Here is a 17,976-nt window from a genome sequence, read left to right on the forward strand (position 1 = left end):
CTTCTGCAAGAGGTGTAAGACCAGAGACGAGAGCCTCGGGGGCGGTTACATCATGTCGGACAGGAAGTCGGACGCCCTCTTTGAGACAGGACACGTCATCGGTTTCAGTGCTCGCGCTCAGAAGACACGACAGACCAGAAACGCACATGCAGATTAATATCCTTTGTAATTGTGTTAATTAGGCACAGCAGTCGAGGCTTCTTGTGATCATTCTGCCTCGAGTCCTCATCACAGTCGGAGACGTCGCGGTCTCACAGCAGCTGACATGGACAAAGTCACGACTTAACGATTGATCGTTTATTCAGCCAATAGAATTGACAAACGGTTGCTTAGTACACAGTCAGAAGTGTTTTTAGATCTGCCTTGAACCCAGCGCCCAACATCATGATCAATAAAGACCAGGTCTGTACGTGTTACGGCTGAATCAGTCGAGTGGTGAGACTAAACAGAGGTGTGTGTGTGCTCCGTGTTTATATTCTCAGCTCGGCTACTTCTTGTGTTTTGGTGTAAAATGGTGGCGTGTGAGCAAAGATGATGAAAGTTAAAAACATCCTTTTATTTGAATTCATGAATAGGAATCAGGGACACGTCACTGTTTTGAGGATGTGCAACTTGACTTGAGACTTGGAAGTTAAAGATTTGTGACTTGACATGAGACATGAGGACTCGGACGTCTGCGTTCATTTTTTACGTTCTCGGTTTAGTTTGTGACTCTCAGTATTTCACCGCTGACTTGTGATGGGAAGGAAATATTTTGTTCATTGTGCGGGATTAAAGAAAAAACAGATTTCATTGTCCTTTTTATGAAACAAGTTTGATGAATCAGCCAAATGGAGCATTACAATACAGGGACTTGTACCTTGATCAGACACTGCAGGTAAGACTGGTGTATCTTGATGGGGAGTGACTCACCCTGTAGCTTTGGGGAAGACATTTTTGTATCAGAAGAGAAAGATCTTCATTGACTGATTGTTTTTTTTCTGCCTAAACAAACTAAATAAGCCAACACCTCTTTGTTTGCACAGCTGAATAAACTGAATGAACAAACTGACCTTGAAGGACGACACAGTTTCACACTGTTTTACTTTGTTTATAATGTGGCGGACCCTGCCACCTCTCTAGCTTCAAACAGCTTTGACCTGATTTTCCCCGGAGGACAGCTTGTTCATTCAGTTATGGGAAAGATAACTATTTCTCAGTTTGGGTTATTACCTCTATGATACTGCAACTATTTAAATTCAGAGTTTCAGTTTCCTCTCCGAACACACGTAGTGCCCCTTTAAGTAAGGACTAGACTCTACACATCTTGTGACTTGACTTGCCCAAGAAAACAATGACTTGAGACTTGCATAAGACGTTCAGCAAGTTGCATTAAGATGCATCGATGACTGTTTTATAATCACAGAGTAACTCTCTGAAATTAAATCATGAGTGGCCGCCCACAAACCGAGTGGAACGGTGGCACTTGGGTGGTCCACACTTGTTTGCCAGATCTGAGCCACAAGCCAGTCATGGTGTGACCTGATGTCAGCGACAGCGACCTGAATAAACCAGAACTGGCCCAAATCTCTTGCGAACAGGAGTGGACTGCCCAAGTGCCATCATTCCACGTAGCGCGTGAGCCGGATGAACATGTCTGGGTTTTTTTTGCAATCTGGAAAGTGTCTGCACACGTGAGAGTTGTGTATTTAAGTTGTGTAGAAAGGAGAGAAAAGAAAGATCAAACCTTTGCTCATTTTACACCTCTATGGGAGCTCAGGAACATCAGGAAGGTGTGCATCCGCTGTTCCGACGGAGCGCACCGGCTTCTTAAGACCGACGGAAGCATTATGTCAAAACTTCAGCATCGTCCTCATCGATTGCAGCGAGACTGGCACTCAGGCACAGCAGGGGGGCACAGAGATAGACGGCAACTTGAACCCGACTTCATCTTCGTCTCACAATCCAAAGTCATCCGGGGAAGCACTTGGCGGGGAGATCAAATAAGCCTAAACTGCCAGTAGATTACCTTGCAGCACGAACAGTGTGGCGCTAATTCCACAGTTTTATTTGAAAAGAGCAAATTACGCCTGCTGTGCTAACTTTTCCAACGTTGCCTCAAAGGGGGAATTCATTGCTGCACACTCATGCCGACCCATTTTTATTTATTTATTTATTTATTTTATGATGCAGTGCTATTTTAAGCAAAATCGCTTGTGGATTCTCACCTTTTTATTGGACGGCTGACAGGGTATAAACAAGCAGAGGAGGGGGGAAGGTCCCCGCGGGATCACGGATGCTGTGGTTGAACAACCAGCGTGTCACCAGCGCAAAGGGTTGATCTCAATGTCAGGCCGTAAGAGGGCGATGCGACCTCCAGGCGAGAACGGAGAGCTGCGTTTCACTCAGGCGAACGCAAATGTGACGGATTGCGTATACATACGCATACACTCATAGAGGAGCGGCAGGAAGTGGAGCCAGCGTCCGGCCGCGGCACTGTTTACCCCCGTGGCTGAGGCTGTTCATTCCACTCCTTCTCTCTTGCATCCGTGCGTCAAGCCTTTCCTTGATATGTCCTGCCCTGCTCCGCAATGCCTGTGCACCCATTCAGAAAACTCATTTCAAATCCGTCCCCGGGATCTGGCCCAGGAATAGAATTAGCAGAATAAACATGTTTATTTGAGCCGGTGGAATGGGATTACATCTTTTTTAGTCGAGTTAATCGGGAGCCGCGGCGGGCGAAGGAGCGTCGCCCCGACCTTACTCAGCAGGAAATGGGATTAAGATGACAGAAGATGTTTTTTCTTTTTGAAATGTCACAGGAGAGCGGCGGCCTTGTGTAATCCTCCCTCGGGTGGACCGTCGGCCATGTTTGATGCGACGCGGCAAAGTTGCTGCCGCGTGGAATTTTTTGAAGGAGAGCTAAGCAGAAAATGAAAAAGCAAGTCGTGCTGGGCCCGGAGTCGTCCTCCAGCCTTCACAAGTTGGAGTCTCATCGACACACTTTCCCCCGCACTTCCTCCCTCGCACCTGAGAGAGGATCTGCCGAGCAGACGTCAGGAGGCCACTCATTACAGTTCTATCGGATCTGTCTCCGGCCCGAGCGCCTCAGCCCGGCTCAGCTTGCATTCGCTGTGTCTTGACTGTCAGCTGGAGAGAGAAGAGAGAGTGCGGCGCTCAGGTGGATAAACCTGAGTGACACACTGTTTTTTTTAAGCAGAATTTGCGGGAATGGACTCGTTTTCAGTTCGACTTGCACGGGTGAAATGACCCTGCAGAGAGAGAGAGAGAGAGAGAGGGAAAAAAAAGGGGAAAAAAAGAAGCTGAGTCAAGGCAGTGAAACAGAACCACAGAGCAATAAATCAGATGTCGAGAGTAATGCACGACTAAGCTTTTGTCACTTCAGCTTTATGTGTTTTCTTGTTTGGCGCGGTGCTGTATCAGGGAACAGACCTGAGACAATGGGACCTCCTTTCATAGCAGACTGTGAAACGTGATAACGTCATCTGCGAGACAAGGCCCGTTTTTTAAAAAGCAAAAATTCAAAATGTTCTCCGGTTTTAAGCTCCTTGTGTGTGAATGATTGCTGCTGTGAATCTGAAACTGAATGTATTTTGGTTTTGGACGCATCAAGACGTTTGAATGTGTCATCTTGACTTGTGGTAATGAGGCTCATTCCCATAACCATACCAGTATCGGGAGTGCTGAATCAGGAAGCGAGTCAATGCGATTTGACAGTTCGATACCATGTCAGTTATTAGCCAGAGACAGGAACCTGCCTGTTCACTGAACAAGAAGACAAGATACATAAATGGCGAGTGAAGTTCTGAAACCTCAAACACATTCAAGTCTGCATTTGTTGTTATTTGTGTTGTTTTTCAGTTCTGACCAACTGTGAAACTAGATCAGGTTCTTTGATGCAGGTTTTGCAATCAGACTCCATTTTGGAAAAGAAAAATTGTATTGAAACATTAATTTTATAACATTCTGTAGACAAAATAAGTTGCTTAATTGGAACTCTGTATTTAAAAAACAGTCCTCCATGCCCCCATTGTTATTGATCCTGCTGGTGCACGACGGATCTTACAGTATGTAGTCATATATTCTTGAACCGTAGAGGCTCCAGACGGGTAATACAAGCATGTTTGGCTCTAATGGTTGCAGACACAAATGTAAACATATGACTTTTTACGCAGATATATAAGTCATATTGGCTCTCATTGTCTGTTTCTGCTTGTGTCAGCACCTCTGTCTCTGTTTATAGGCCTCATAAGTTGCATAGTGCACCTTTTTTAAAAGGAACGATTTGATGTTTTTGGAACGGATCTTGTTCACTTTCTCCATAACAGGTGGATGAGAAGATACCACGATATGCAAGGCAAAGCTAAGGCTAGCAGCCAGTTAGCATAGCTCACGTAACATAGCTTTATGTGTAAAGATTAAACAGAATAAAATGTGTGTGATCTGCATATGTGCAAGAAGATGGATTTTTGTTTCCACTCGGACAGAGCCAGGCCAGCTCAGTCTTTAGGCAAAGCTAAAATAAGATAAGCTCAGATAAGCTAAGCTAACCAGCTGCTGAATTCAGATTTCTATGTAGCTTGCAGACATTAGAGCATCATCGAAGTTACATGAGAAGATCCAAGTCTGAGCAAGGAAGCAAACAAGCATATTTCCCAAAATGCCTCCAAAACTATCCCTTGGTCATCTGCGCCACTTCTCGCACCCTCCCAAATTTATACGATGTGGTCAAATCAGCCTGAACTAACAGGTTAAACTTGTTGCCGATATTATCATTATTCATGTTTAATTTAACAGCAGGGGATTTAGTTCCCCTGGCTCTCAGCTGGGTGCCCGTGTGGAGCGGGACTGTGTGCACAAAACAAGGTCATCAAAAGTAATTAATAGACAAAATGAGAGCAACTATGTACTTCGTGCTGAAAAGTTGAGAATGTTTCAACGCCTGCAGTGAGAGGGGCAAAGATGCACCCAAACTCAGTTGGAGCATGCCGAGTCTCTTTGCACCTTGACGTCATCTAACATTACCTACTGCTTGCTTCGGGGACTGTAGTCATTTCCATATTCATGCCGCACCTGCGCTGAGATCTCTCACTCGGTGTGTGTGTGTGTGTGTGTGTGTGTGTGTGTGTGTGTGTGTGTGTGTGAAAGTGTCACCTGTAGCCTCGGGATGCGTTTGTGCCACAGCTCTATCAACTCCAACTGCAAGCCACTTTTCTGCACTTGACACACTTTTGCACATGCCACCCTCGAAAAAGAGGGGGAAACGGTGTAGATTGTTCCGCAATTAGATCTGATGAATATGCAGATGAGCGACGGGCTGAATGGTGAGAGGACTCATCTTTGTTTTGTGCGAGTTCCCTGTCGCATCGACCTCTAATTCAGGCCTTCTTTTTTTTTATGCACTGCAACATTAACCCCAGCTGACAACGTGGGTCCTTGTCCGTGTCACCAAACCGGCCAGAACAAAATCTACTGTACACTGTAGCTTTATCGACCTCCACTGAAGTATGAGCGTCGGGCAGATTAAACTCAGGGGAGGAGATAAATATCGCTCCGGTCGTCTATCGATCGCGTCAGCATTGTAAATCACTTCCAGCCCCTCTTTTCTCTCTCGCAAATGACGACCTTTGTGCTTTTTTGCCGGTGAATATTCTGCATCATTTGGCGCCCCGCTGTGCCGAGTGCAGAGAACTTGGCGGCTTGTCAGCTCTGGGTCCCTGATGACCACGGAGTTTTTCTCTGCGCTCTGTTCTGCTGACTGATTGAAGCTGCAGATCTGCGATGGTTTGCATATCACCGAGTGGGCACAGATGGAGGGAGTCAGGTGAAGGCAGTCATCATGGGCAATGGTGCTGCAGAGCTCGCTCTTCTTAGACTTTTAAAGGGTGAAGCTCGGGAAGTATCTAATTTTAGACAACGGTAATGCTTACTTGTATACTGGGAAATGTATGCATAAGCTGTTTTGGGGGGGTTTAGAAGGTCATCCAGGAGGGAAATTTAGTCCATGTCGAGTTGTGATGCAGAAATCTTCAGTCAAGTCTTGTTTGCCACCGAGAGTTGAGCCGCAGATGGTGTGAAAACAGCTGGACAGCAGCCTAGAGAGACTGCACATCAAAAAAGGGTTAATTGTAATTGTTGGTATGCGCGTTCTGAGAGTTATGCTGGCAGCAGATTACAGCTAATTACAACACTACCAATTAAATCACTTGAATCGCTTAAGAGCTCAATTTGTGATGTTTGTACTCGTAGTTTGAATTTCTTGTAATGGTTTAGTAAAACACTTTCAGGACTCTAAATGCATGAGTCAAAGGGCCCTGAAAGTTAGTTCAGAACTTTACTAAAGAGTTCACTGTATCAGCGGTGGGCAAAATGAAAAAAAAAAAAACAACAAAAAAAAAACAGACGTCACCAACAACAGACAGGCAGCCAGCGCAAAAAAGGCCAAAGCAGGGCGGTTAAAAAGTCCACAAAGACGCCCCTGAAAGGTCATGATGAGTCAGACCAGGCAGGCGGAAGACAGCCAGACTGCCAAAGCTTGAACGGCATCGGAGGCGATCTCGCACGGAAAAGAGCAGGTAAATAAAGGCCGAGTCTAAATGTCTGACTCAAGGATTTAATGGGGCTGTTCCCGGGGAAATCCATGCGAGCCGGAGTAAATCCACAGTTAACCACAGTATAAGTCCTCACGGGGCCTCAAGTGAACTTGTGCAGACTTCTAGAGATTCCCCAATAGTCGCAAAGTGCACCAGAACTTACTAGCAGGATAACAGTTACAATAATTTTTAAAAAACAATCATCAGAATAAAATAATACAGTCTTGAACTGTGGTCACTGGCTTCCCACCTTTAACCACCGAAAGGTCAATCTTGTACTGAGCATGACACGTACAAATGTAAATGTATCGGTGGTTTGCAGAAACCGTAACTGCCAACATTTCATTGCAGTGACTGAGCTGCTTTGTTGATGCAGAGAGGTTTTCTACGTCACGTAAAGGAAACACAGACGCTGAATAATTCAACATTTTTAAATCAGCAAAGACAGAAAGTCAAAAGTGGCTTCTTGTGAATCTTATGATGTTACGTTAGCTGTGTTTTATAGCACTCATGGAAGCTGCCACTGCCAAAAACTGTGCTATTAAGATGTGTTTGGAAAAAAAACTGTGTGAGAAACATGAAGCCTCTGACTTCTGACATCCCATATGAGCAGATTTCATCCCTTGGTGGTTCAGCACCTTTTGCAGACTGGACCTGACAGAAGTCTTCCACGGCTCAGTCCGAGAAGAACTTGCTGTTGCTGTGACATTAGACATTGAGATTTCATACGTGGACACAGAAGAACATGTATTTTGCCACAATATTCGTGCAGCACCGCCATGCTGATACTGTAATTCCTCTACATCAGCGTTGACACTGAGATACAGAAGTCTGTAGCTGTCGCAGTTGAAGTTGGCAATCTAAACTTCGAAAAAGGTGAAAGGTTAAAAAGACGTCCAGCATATCGTCTTACTGTGGGGACCTGGTGAAATCCTAAACTTGCCCCCTCCGTCCGCAGTAGTTCCTGTCGCGGTCGCCAGAAAAGAGGAAGTTTGTGTCTCTTATCAAATATTTATAGATGTTACTCGGCTCTAAATTAAAACAAATCTATTTTCGTCGCCCTTTCACCATCTTGCCTTTTTGAAGTGGCGCACGTTAACAGCTTTATGCCTGGGATACATGCTCCACGGCGAGCCAAAGTGAAACCGCAGTTATATTTAGCCCGTGTGTGTGTGTTGTGTTCTGTAAAAGTGGGTCATTTCATTCCGTCTTTTTTTTCCCCTCCCATCTTCCCTGACTCAGTTCATCTGTCTTTCTCAGGCTCACTTTCTCTCTCTCTCTCTCTTCCCCCTACAACTTTTCCTCTCTCGCTTCTCATCCCCTCCCTTTTTTTTTTTGCTTCTTATCCCTCCCTTTCGCCCCCCTTTCTCCACAAAAAAAAAAAAAAAAAAAAACTGTTCAAAGCCGAAGACACATCTGCGCCTGCTTGACACAGGACCAACCAGTCAGAGCTGATCCGGCCCCGGGGTTGGTGAGGGCAGTCTGTGAAGTTTGAGCACAGTTAACTTTTGATAGGATGTCAGGGTGAATTAAGAGCCCCACAGAGACTCTCGCTGGCTGGATAACTTGTTACAGGACTTCGCTTTGGTAGTTAGTCATGCAGGCAAACCTTATTGTCTCTGCAGCTGACGTATTAACAGATAACTAATGGGCACATATGAGTAAAAAACGGTCCTAAGATAACGCTCCAAAGCTTGTATATGATGTTTCTCATGCACTTTTATTGTATTTCAGTCAACCAGTGATTGTGCAGGTTTCCACTCATGCCTCCATTCTCAGGCGGCTCAGACAAGCGAGCCCCTTGTGCCGGCTTTGTATGCGTTAATGAATGCATCAGAGCCACTAAGCCTAAAAGGAACTTGACAAGAAATTCCTCCAGATGCCATGTCTTGTTAGTTATGGATCATTAGATGTATATCACCGGGCTACACTTACGCAACGCTCTTGTGTTTAACCCCTTGCTGCGCTGACGTGCTGAGCTCGAACCAAGACAAAGCTAACAGTTGGATAAGAAAACACAGAAAGCCCATTGTTTTGTATTTTAATCAGTGCTGTTTGAACTTTTTAACCCACTAATAAAGCGTGCAGTGGCGATAAATGAGCAGAGCTGAGTCACTGTATGTTGTGTTCAGTGAACGTTACCTGAGCTCACCGTGCCTCTTTGATCATGCTGCAGATCCGGCAGCTACGACTCGTGGATCCATCAGGTTAACGGTCTCACGCCCTACTTATTTCCGAGTTTGAAACAGAAACACCTAAAACCATGTGAGGCCTGGAGCGGAATACCTAGCCGGCTTATGTAACCGTGTGCTCCCGTTCCTCTGAAAGGCAGCAACACCTATTCGGTCTGACACTTTGAATCAGCTTGAAGTAAAGTTTGAACATGTTGCTGAAAGAACGACACTTCTGTTTTGTCTGATTTCAGGAAGCACTTGAATATATATATATATATACATCAAAAAGGCTTTCTCTCTGAGCTGAGATAAATTATTTTGTTTAATCTCTGCAGCTGCACTTCATCTTTTCTCTTGTGCCGACACTGGGCACAAAAACCCACTTGGTAAGGGTTTGGAAAAGATCATTTTTCAGCATAGAAACCCCACTATCATCACCATGCACCCGACTCGTCAACTACCTCTTTGTGTCACCACTAGGACTGGGCAGTGATACGGAAATACAGTACTCCAGGGTATTTAAAATAGCAACAGTCACAAAAAAACTCTACTCAAGAGTGTTTGTCTAGCAGCACAACTGACTGTGTGATTGAAGATGATGTGAAAGTGACCACAGAACTTGTTGTAAGTAATGTAATTTGTCAAATAACAAACTTGCCCTGATGCATCACTTGACAGCCTCTCCTCAAAAGGGAGATTTTTTTCGGCTACTCGACACTTATACAGAAGACTGTGACCTGTAGTTTCCCCAGTAAACACCCCGCCCTCTTCAGTCGCTGCAGTCCCTCCTCACCGGCTGTAGGTGTATGGATGTCATTAATTAACCGATATAAAACTAAACTGCATGAAAAGACCTGCGTCTGCTCGGCACATCATGTGTTTCCAACTGGCATTTGTCACACAAAATGATTGTAATCAATTATCAAAAATGCCAGATTTCTCAAATGTTATTTTTCCTCTAAAAACGAGCCGCCAGGAGGGAACTCTGCCCACGGAGCAGTGTAAAATCAGCAACATTTCATGTTTAAATCAGGAATTATCTCATTAAAGTTTAAGTAAACAAGATTACAAATCCGAGCAGACGTCTGATGCCAGCTTTTGGCACTTTGGCACGCAGTATCTCGCTCATCGCTATGCACATATTTGATCACTTCTAAAAACATATTGAGATTTGATTCCCCGGCCCTTAATGATGGGAGCGTTCAGCTGTTATTGATATTCGACAAAGATGGTGCTCTTTAGCAAATCAATCATGACACAAACTAAGACTGCATGAGAGACTTTTGTTCTAAAAAAAAAAAAAAAGAAAAAACAAACAAAAATGCTTTGGAGGAGAATAAACCAGAGAGAAGAGATCATCCACACACAGTTCCTGTTTCTCCTGAATATAATCTGACTGAGCAGCGAGCTCGTCCTACAGGCTCCTGTCCAAAAACATCCGATACCGCGGGCGATGTGCTTCTCCCGCCGTCTCTCTCTGCCCTTCAAAGATATTCTAATTAGTACTTTTGTAAGCGTGTAACAAGGATCCGACTGTGTCTTCTGTCCCCCACTGATGGAGATACACTTGTCGAGGTCCTCAGGCACAGTCTCCATCGCACATTCACACGTTCACACACTCGCTTCTCACATTTATTCTAATCTGGAGAGCAGACGATGGACTCAATTGACAACCTGTGTAGGTTCACCAGGTTTGCTCACTTTTCCCAGAGCAGTCCGGGTGAGAAATCAGCAGTGCATGCAGCGTTTACTGTAGGGAGGCGTTTTATGCATGCACGTGCATTGAAAATCAAAGGGGGTGCATGCAAATGTGTTGCGTGTGTGCCTGTGCATGCATGAGCCTGTGTGTGTATGTGTGTGTGCGTGAGCTGATTGGAGAGAGAGATGGCAGATGGAGGAAGCTGACCGTCTCTGTGAAAAATATGTGCCAATCCACACATTCAGTCGCTGAACTGCTTGGGTTATTTTGAGTGTTGCACTGATTTGCGATTCAGCTCCGAGCCACTGCTAACATACAAAAAGGACTAACAGCTGTGCGGATGACTGAAATGTCATTTAGCATGATTCCTGCCAGTTTTGGTGCCAGACCACCTCTTCAAATTCCCAAGAGCATCTGCTGGCACAGTTGGTTTGAACAGGAATGAACATCGCCCGCGTCCTCCCCGTCCCGTGCACATGGCCGATTAGCCGATCGTTATTAGCTTCACCTTTTTTTTTTTTTTTTTTTTTTTTGCTTAAACGTCCTAGAAGAACAACGGTTCTCGTAGCTGCGGTGCAGAGTTGGTACAATCTCCGCAGTCATCTGGCCCGGCTTACCCCGGCCTCTATCTCCAGGCTTTGTTTCTGGGTCACGCAGTTGATTCTATTCACAAACAATTCATTCTGCTCCACTTTGAGAGTCAGCCAAAGAGAAAGAGATCACTACAAGCCTGAGCGCCCACACAGAGCAAACTTCACTTTTGATTATGGACCCACTACTGGTTTCACTTTGAACCAGCTCGGGCTGTGAAACGCAGCCTCTGGAGCCGGCACAGAAAAACGCCGTTTGGCTTCTCCCCTCACCCCCAGTTTGTACCAGGCATTTTTTCTTTCAACTGGGTTTCTGCCACTGGTGCAATTTTTACGGGAGGATGGGGAGAGATATTAGCCCGAAATAACTGGATATAAATAATTTCCCTTCCACCGTTCACCCTGTTTAATGTTCAGTCGGGAGAATTCACTCAGCCAGTCTCAAACCTCACTCTTCATAGCTGTTTTTTTTTTTGTTTTTTTTTGTTTTTTTTTTTAAATAACAGAGAGAACATAAACGTCAGGCTGCAACCAAGATACTCAGTTCAATCATATTCAACAAATAATGACCACAAAGTGCATCTGTTTTCCAGTACTGCACTTAAGTAAAATTTTGAAGTAGCTTTTTTAGATTCAACAAATTGTTCACTATCAAACCAGTGTTTTCCAACCATTTTGGCTCGTGACCACATTTCTTGAATCTCGCTGTATTTCTCCCTAATTTCTCACATGGTTTTATTTAATTAACTCTTTAAAGGTCAAAGAGTTTTAAAAAAAGATCCTAGAGACTGAGGAAAAGTCCAAAAAGTGAAAACAAGAACTTTGTCCTTCTTTGTCCACTTCTGTCTCTAAAGTGTCTAAAGCTGAAACCATTAGTCGATGAATCAGTCTGCAATGATTTTCATGAAGTAATTTTTTTTTAAGCAAAAATACCAGCAGCTCTCTTTGTTGCAGCTTATCCCTGTTGCTGTTTTATCCTATAGTTATCAAAGTCTGGGTTTTAGTCTGTTAATTGCACTGAACAAGACAATTTTAAAGCATCAACAAGGACTCTGGAAAAGTGTGACAGGCGTGTTTCACTATTTTCTGGCAACTAAGTGCTTAATTAAGTAATGAAATGGTGTGCAGATTCATCAGTAATGACAGCAATCATTAGCTGCACTGGAACTCGGAACTACCAGAGAGAGAAAGAAGTTCAGATGAAAGACTTTATTTTAGACTTTATTTTAATCATTACATAATTCATTATAGCAGTCAAAACGTCTGCTTTGTGCTCTGCAGATGGTCTGGCCATTTTCAGAGTCTAAACCATGTTCACACTGGCATAATGACATCTAAAAATGACAGCGTGCAGACTAAGGTAATGTAGATCCGGCTGATTTTCTTGTGGAAACTCCATGAAAACTGTCTCCGGGCGGGGTGAGAGCTGAGATAGCCGAGAATATCCTCATACCTGTAGAAGGTAGAAGAACTGGGAGTCGCGGCTGAACACATGATCCAAATATTGTCCAAGTCGATATCAGCATGAAATGTCCAAATCAAAGGAGCTGCAACTTTTTGATGGAGGTAAAATATGTCACAACATATTATAAGGAAGGTGTTTCAGAGATCTTCGGGCCGATATGTAATCTTCTCCAGACGTAGGAATACAAAAACTTTTTCCAAATCTTTCAGCCTGAGGACCTGAATAACATTGATTTGATCTGAACTGACTGGATAAAAAAAGTAAACAACTGAAATCTTATCAAAGCTTCCCTTTCGATATAAAGGTTTGTAGAACTTCTGACTAATTGGGTGAAAGCTGACGTAGCACAGGAAGTCCTGACAGCCGGTTGAGATGTGGTCTCGCTAACAAAGACGTTGAAATTGTGTCTGGATGTAGTTTTATCTTGGTGTGATAATACAAAGTTATAATGACTGAGCAGTATATTCTGATTATGTGCCCCGCCGCACACAAACGTATACACAGCGCTTTTGTCAGCTCGGGGTTTATGAAAATTCCGACCGGTCGGTAATTGCCGCCTGTACAAATAATTAAGAGCAGCGGTGTTGTGTAAGACTAATCCAATTCTTTTCTTAATCTTCCTCTCAATAATAGGAAATGCATTTAGCCGTGCGGGGATGGAGCCGCTCTTTAACACTTCTGTGTGTGCCCCCATTCATTTTCCTCCCCTCATCTCCTCTTTTGTTTTACTGAATCTCATTGAGAGAGAGAGAAAAAAAAAGAGAAGAGGGAGAGGGAAGAAAGGAGGCAGACGTGCTCCCTCATCTATCTCTCTTCCCTCGCCATGCGCGCAACGGCGCATGTCAGGGAAAAAAAGAGAATGTAATGGTGCTATTTATAGTTACTGTTGCCGTTAAAAAAAAAAAAAAGGCATTTCTGTATCTCATAGCCCCCATATCCGCCCACCCATCCTGCCTTTTAAAAAGGATGGAGAGAAGCACAACTGTCCTCCCTCTTTGTGCGTTATTGCACCGCTTCCTCCTAACCCCTCTCATCATCTTGTCATCGTTCGGTCCTTCTAGCCCTTTAGTCTGCTTGTACCATTGTTTAGATGCTTTTAGCAGAGGGATGTATAATTCATTCCTGCTCTCGGAGTTGTTGCACAGCAGTCGTGAATCGAGTCGGGGGCGAGGAGGAGAGAGAGCGGGGCTGGGGAGGCGAGGGGAGAGGAATAAAAGAGGCAGTGAGAGGGAGCAATGCTCCGTGCCACGCATCTCAAGTCGTCTTTGTTTAAAACATGGCCTGCTCATGTATATTCCGTCTGTGTGTTGCAAATGGGGGCATCTCAAGACCTGTGGTCTCTGATCAGAGATCAAAAACAGAAGCAGGTGTGCAGCCCTGACATGTTTGCGATGTGTCACTTTACAGGATAATGAACTGCGATCAGTCCAGCCACCATTAGACCTGGTAGTCCCACATTCTGATGCTTTTTCAGCGCTGGAAAACAAACTTTCAGGGTCGATTCTGAATTCAGGATGAATCAAAACCGATGTCAAGTAGCTGTGAAAACACTCCGCTAACTGTATGCACAAGCTAGCACAAGCTAGCAGCTGCTATCTTTTCTTTTGCAGGGATTTAGCCATTTTAAATGTCAGGGCCGGCCTCACCACGTGCTAAACGTGTTCGTTCAACACTGTTTTTGAAGCAGGTTTAGTGCCGCCCAAGACAATCATGATTGGTTAAAGGTATGATATGATATGATAAGATATGTGAAAACTGTCTCAACTGATAATCCAAACAAACAGGTGGCAACATATCACCAGAGTGACCGCTAACTGTAGCTGATGCTAACTGTGGCTGCTGCTCACTGAAGCTGCTGTTGGGTGTATTAAATATTTCACAAGTTTGAGGGACGAGTGATGTTTTTAATGATCTACTTGCATCAGACACACTTGAGACGTTGAAAGGAGTAGAGACAAATTCAGATTCAGTGTGTTTCACGGACAGAGTCTATCTGTGGCAGAAGCTATTTATTGTAGTAGACATATAAGGTAATGTAAACGGTAAAACTCCCATCATTGCATTTCACTTTCGATATTTTATTTTGGGCAGTTCGACAAATGCAACTTGCAGTTCAGAGGCAACAGTTCCCACATTTGTAATTTGAGTCGTCCAGCAGAAACCTGAGCAGGGTTCAGTGCTCTCTGACAGTACCTATGCTCATGCATCCCTGGAATAATCAATGGGAGGTGCAGTGAAGTGTTTTTTTTTTAAATTAGGCCCGAGTCATTTTCGATATAGTTCTGAGAAGAGCGAGGGTGTGATTTAAGGTCACGGCGGAGGACGTTTTCCTCAACGAGCTGTGCTTTGAATAAATGCAGTCCGTTCACTGAATCGTATTGATTCGCCGCTTTCTGTTTGTGCAGAGGACAGGACCACCTACGGCAGCTGTCACAGTCCTGTTATTTGGAAACGACGGCGCAGATGTTGTTTGCCGTTATTGTCTTGTTCCCATCATGCTGAGTGGCAGTAATTTCTCGGCGACTGCGGCCTGACATAAGCCCCCTGATTGGCTGTTTTCCTGGACTTGACGGGGACTGCCAGTAAAACAGATCGTTTGACCGATATATGGCTGTCATCTTTTTAATCCCAGCCAACGGCGATTTGTCCCTTCAGACATGTGTTTACCGAAGCCATCTGCACAGCACATTGCCTATCAGTGAGATGAAAATGTCTTCTTACAACATTAACGTTCACCTCTGTATGGTGACGCTCTAGTCTGTTTCTAGCTCGCTCTTCTTCGAATCATTCGAGGAGGGAGACGCTTCGGAAAACGTTCCTCTGACCTTTTAATCTACAGAAGGGCGAGGCAGCCTTCAGGTGTGATGAAAAGGGTCTTTGTCTCCCCCGTGCCACAAAAATGAGCTGCCTGCCGGTGTTTTTTAAGAAAACGAGTGGGCTAGACTGCACGATGACAAATGGCCTATTTCAGTGACACCTCACAACTCACTGCTAGCTGTCGCTTCTGCGCCTGTTAACTGGCTGATGAGACGGGAATAGTGCCCAGGCATGACACTTTGTATGACAAACAGAAACTAAAAATAATCACTTCATGGAGGGAAATGCAAGTTTACTAGGCAGGATTGCCGCTTATATGTGACTTCTGTCCTTCATCTCCCGCGAGCTCCACTGAGACATAATCACCCGTACCTGGATAGGAAGTGGCTCAGTGGATTTAAAAGCCTATCCTTATTTTAAATTCCTCCTGCTTGAGATTGGAGCTTGACGTGCCAATTTGTCACAACAAGTGAGAGTTTTACTTGGATTTATGGCTGTGAAATGTTGATCTCTCATTGTGGCCCAGTTTATTAGCGGCAGCCGCTGAACGGATGCCTCCCTCCGGCTGGAGATAAAAAACCTGCTCCGCGGAGCTCAGTTATCAATCTCGGCTTACAAGCAAGGCACAAGGTCGAGAACTCCATTATACAACTCAAACATCCGCAAAATCTATGCAAACACGCCGTATTTAATTTGTATTCGTGTGTCCTGAATTTGATGCATGTCTGGTGGAGAGTCAAGCTGTGTCCCGAGTCCGTGCTGCATGCTAATTCTGGGCTTTGAATAAATATGTGTTGACACTGGAAAAGTGATAAATTGCTCAAAGATGGAAGTTTAAATGCTAAATTTACTAGTTTTTTGAGTATGATGTTGGTGGACGCCATAGTAGTTCACACTTAACAGTGGGGAGAAAGCTCTCTAATTACCAGTGACACACATTTAAGTTTCTCCTAAAGTGTCCTATGAAAAGTGTATTCACAAGTCTATAGGAGAATACTGCTACATTAGTGGAAAAAGTACTGTGATGCTGCATGCAATCTCGTAAGTTTCTCCTAGCGACTCAAGTTGCATTGTGGGTAATGAAGGCCCCGGGTTTTACAAAAGCAGAAAAAATACATGGCTTAGAAACGTTGATATCTCTGGTTGTGTCTGACTTGTGTATTAGGATTGTAAATCAAGAGAGATTGACTGCTAAAGTTTAAAGTGGCTGAGGCTGAGTTTGGTGAAGAAGATTATTTTTTTGCAAACATTTGTTTGTTGTTTAGTTGGTTTGTTGGTTTGTGATCAGGATAACACAAAAACTACTGGACAGATTTCCACCAAACTTGGATGGAGGATGCGTCTCGGCCCAGAATAGACCCCATTAACTTTTGGTGCTAATGCTTTTTTTTAACATTGCTAGACTGAGAGATGTTCGACATGTTCTCAGGGGATAACTGAGATAATACTCAGTATTTGATCTGGAAAAGAGACTCTAAAATCAACTATATTTCTCCGGGATGTTACAACTGCTTTAAATTAGTTCATCTCTCAGCACAAGACCAGTATCTTTATTATTATTTTCTGGTACATAATCTATAAAATGAGTAAACAACATTACAGACCAACTGTGGTTGATTGGTAGTGTTGAATTATAAGTCTGCTTCAACAGTTCCACACTCAACCTTCCTGTATCATCTGCTGCCATCTAGTGGAGTTTCTGCAGCATAGCATCCAGCGTGGGAGGACTTGGGGGTGACTCAACATGCTTGCAGATGAAAATATCATCAGTATATCCAGTAACATAAAATTATAAAGCAGTATACTATTAGCCAGATTGTATAGTTTTAAAATGGCAGCCAAATAGACTAAGAGGCACTTATGTTTAAGCATGTCTACAGTGACGTAATACAACCTTTTACATTCCTGCTGCAACCAAAGTGATCAGAGACTAAACACCTCTGGATTCATAAATGTTATACATACTAAGCGCTAATTCAGTCGTACTTTCCCCCATCCAGCTGTTCACTGTAACCTGAGCCAGAATGGCATCGACCACCAGATGTGTCCGGAAGACATGACGTCACAGCTGGAGGAAGAGGAGGAGTCGGTGGACGCCGGGGCTGTGCTGCTGGACGACGACAGCCCGAGCTACCAGGACGTCAGCCCCCCAATGTACCAGCGACGTTCGCCGCCACACCGCTCTGTCTCTGAGTCCGAGCTGACACGGGTAAGAGGGGTGCTGGCATCTGTTTAATCCAGGCGGACGCAAAATCAAATTTATGCCAGGGTGGTCCACAGTTCTCATAAATTCAGATATAAGCGTGGATTGCTCAACAAAATCTAAAAACATTGTATTGGATAGACTGCAGTTCAGGGCTTGTGTGTGTAAAATTTCAATTTTATAACTGCATCTTTCAAGTCTTACTGATGTCATTTTGCAGAAAACAGTCCCAGTGTCCTTCCCTAGTGGTGTCTTTTGTGATGGTGCCACTTGGGGGCATCAAAGACAAACATCTTCAGGTTCTTGACATGAGATATAAAAAGAGATCGCATTAAGAAAATGGGTCAGAAAAAGTACTGTCAGTGATAAACAAACTTGTTTGCCCTTGTTCTCTCTCTGCCTGCCTGAATCATTGATCTTTTATCTGATTGTTGG

The 17,976-nt window shown here is 44.2% G+C and overlaps 1 protein-coding gene across 8 annotated transcripts in view; it reads left to right on the top strand.

Annotated features, from left to right (window-relative positions):
• Positions 1-17,976, top strand: part of samd12 (sterile alpha motif domain containing 12) — a 114,256-nt gene that overhangs the window by 4,587 nt on the left and 91,693 nt on the right. For all 8 annotated transcript variants that reach the window (XM_037093382.1, XM_037093375.1, XM_037093374.1 and 5 more), the window contains exon 2: positions 17,339-17,547. In XM_037093382.1, the coding sequence (XP_036949277.1) occupies positions 17,339-17,547 (209 nt within the window). The remainder of the gene's footprint in view (positions 1-17,338; positions 17,548-17,976) is intronic.

The sequence above is a fragment of the Acanthopagrus latus genome, chromosome 3 (assembly GCF_904848185.1).
Source record: "Acanthopagrus latus isolate v.2019 chromosome 3, fAcaLat1.1, whole genome shotgun sequence".
In the NCBI taxonomy this organism is placed as follows: Eukaryota; Metazoa; Chordata; class Actinopteri; order Spariformes; family Sparidae; genus Acanthopagrus; species Acanthopagrus latus.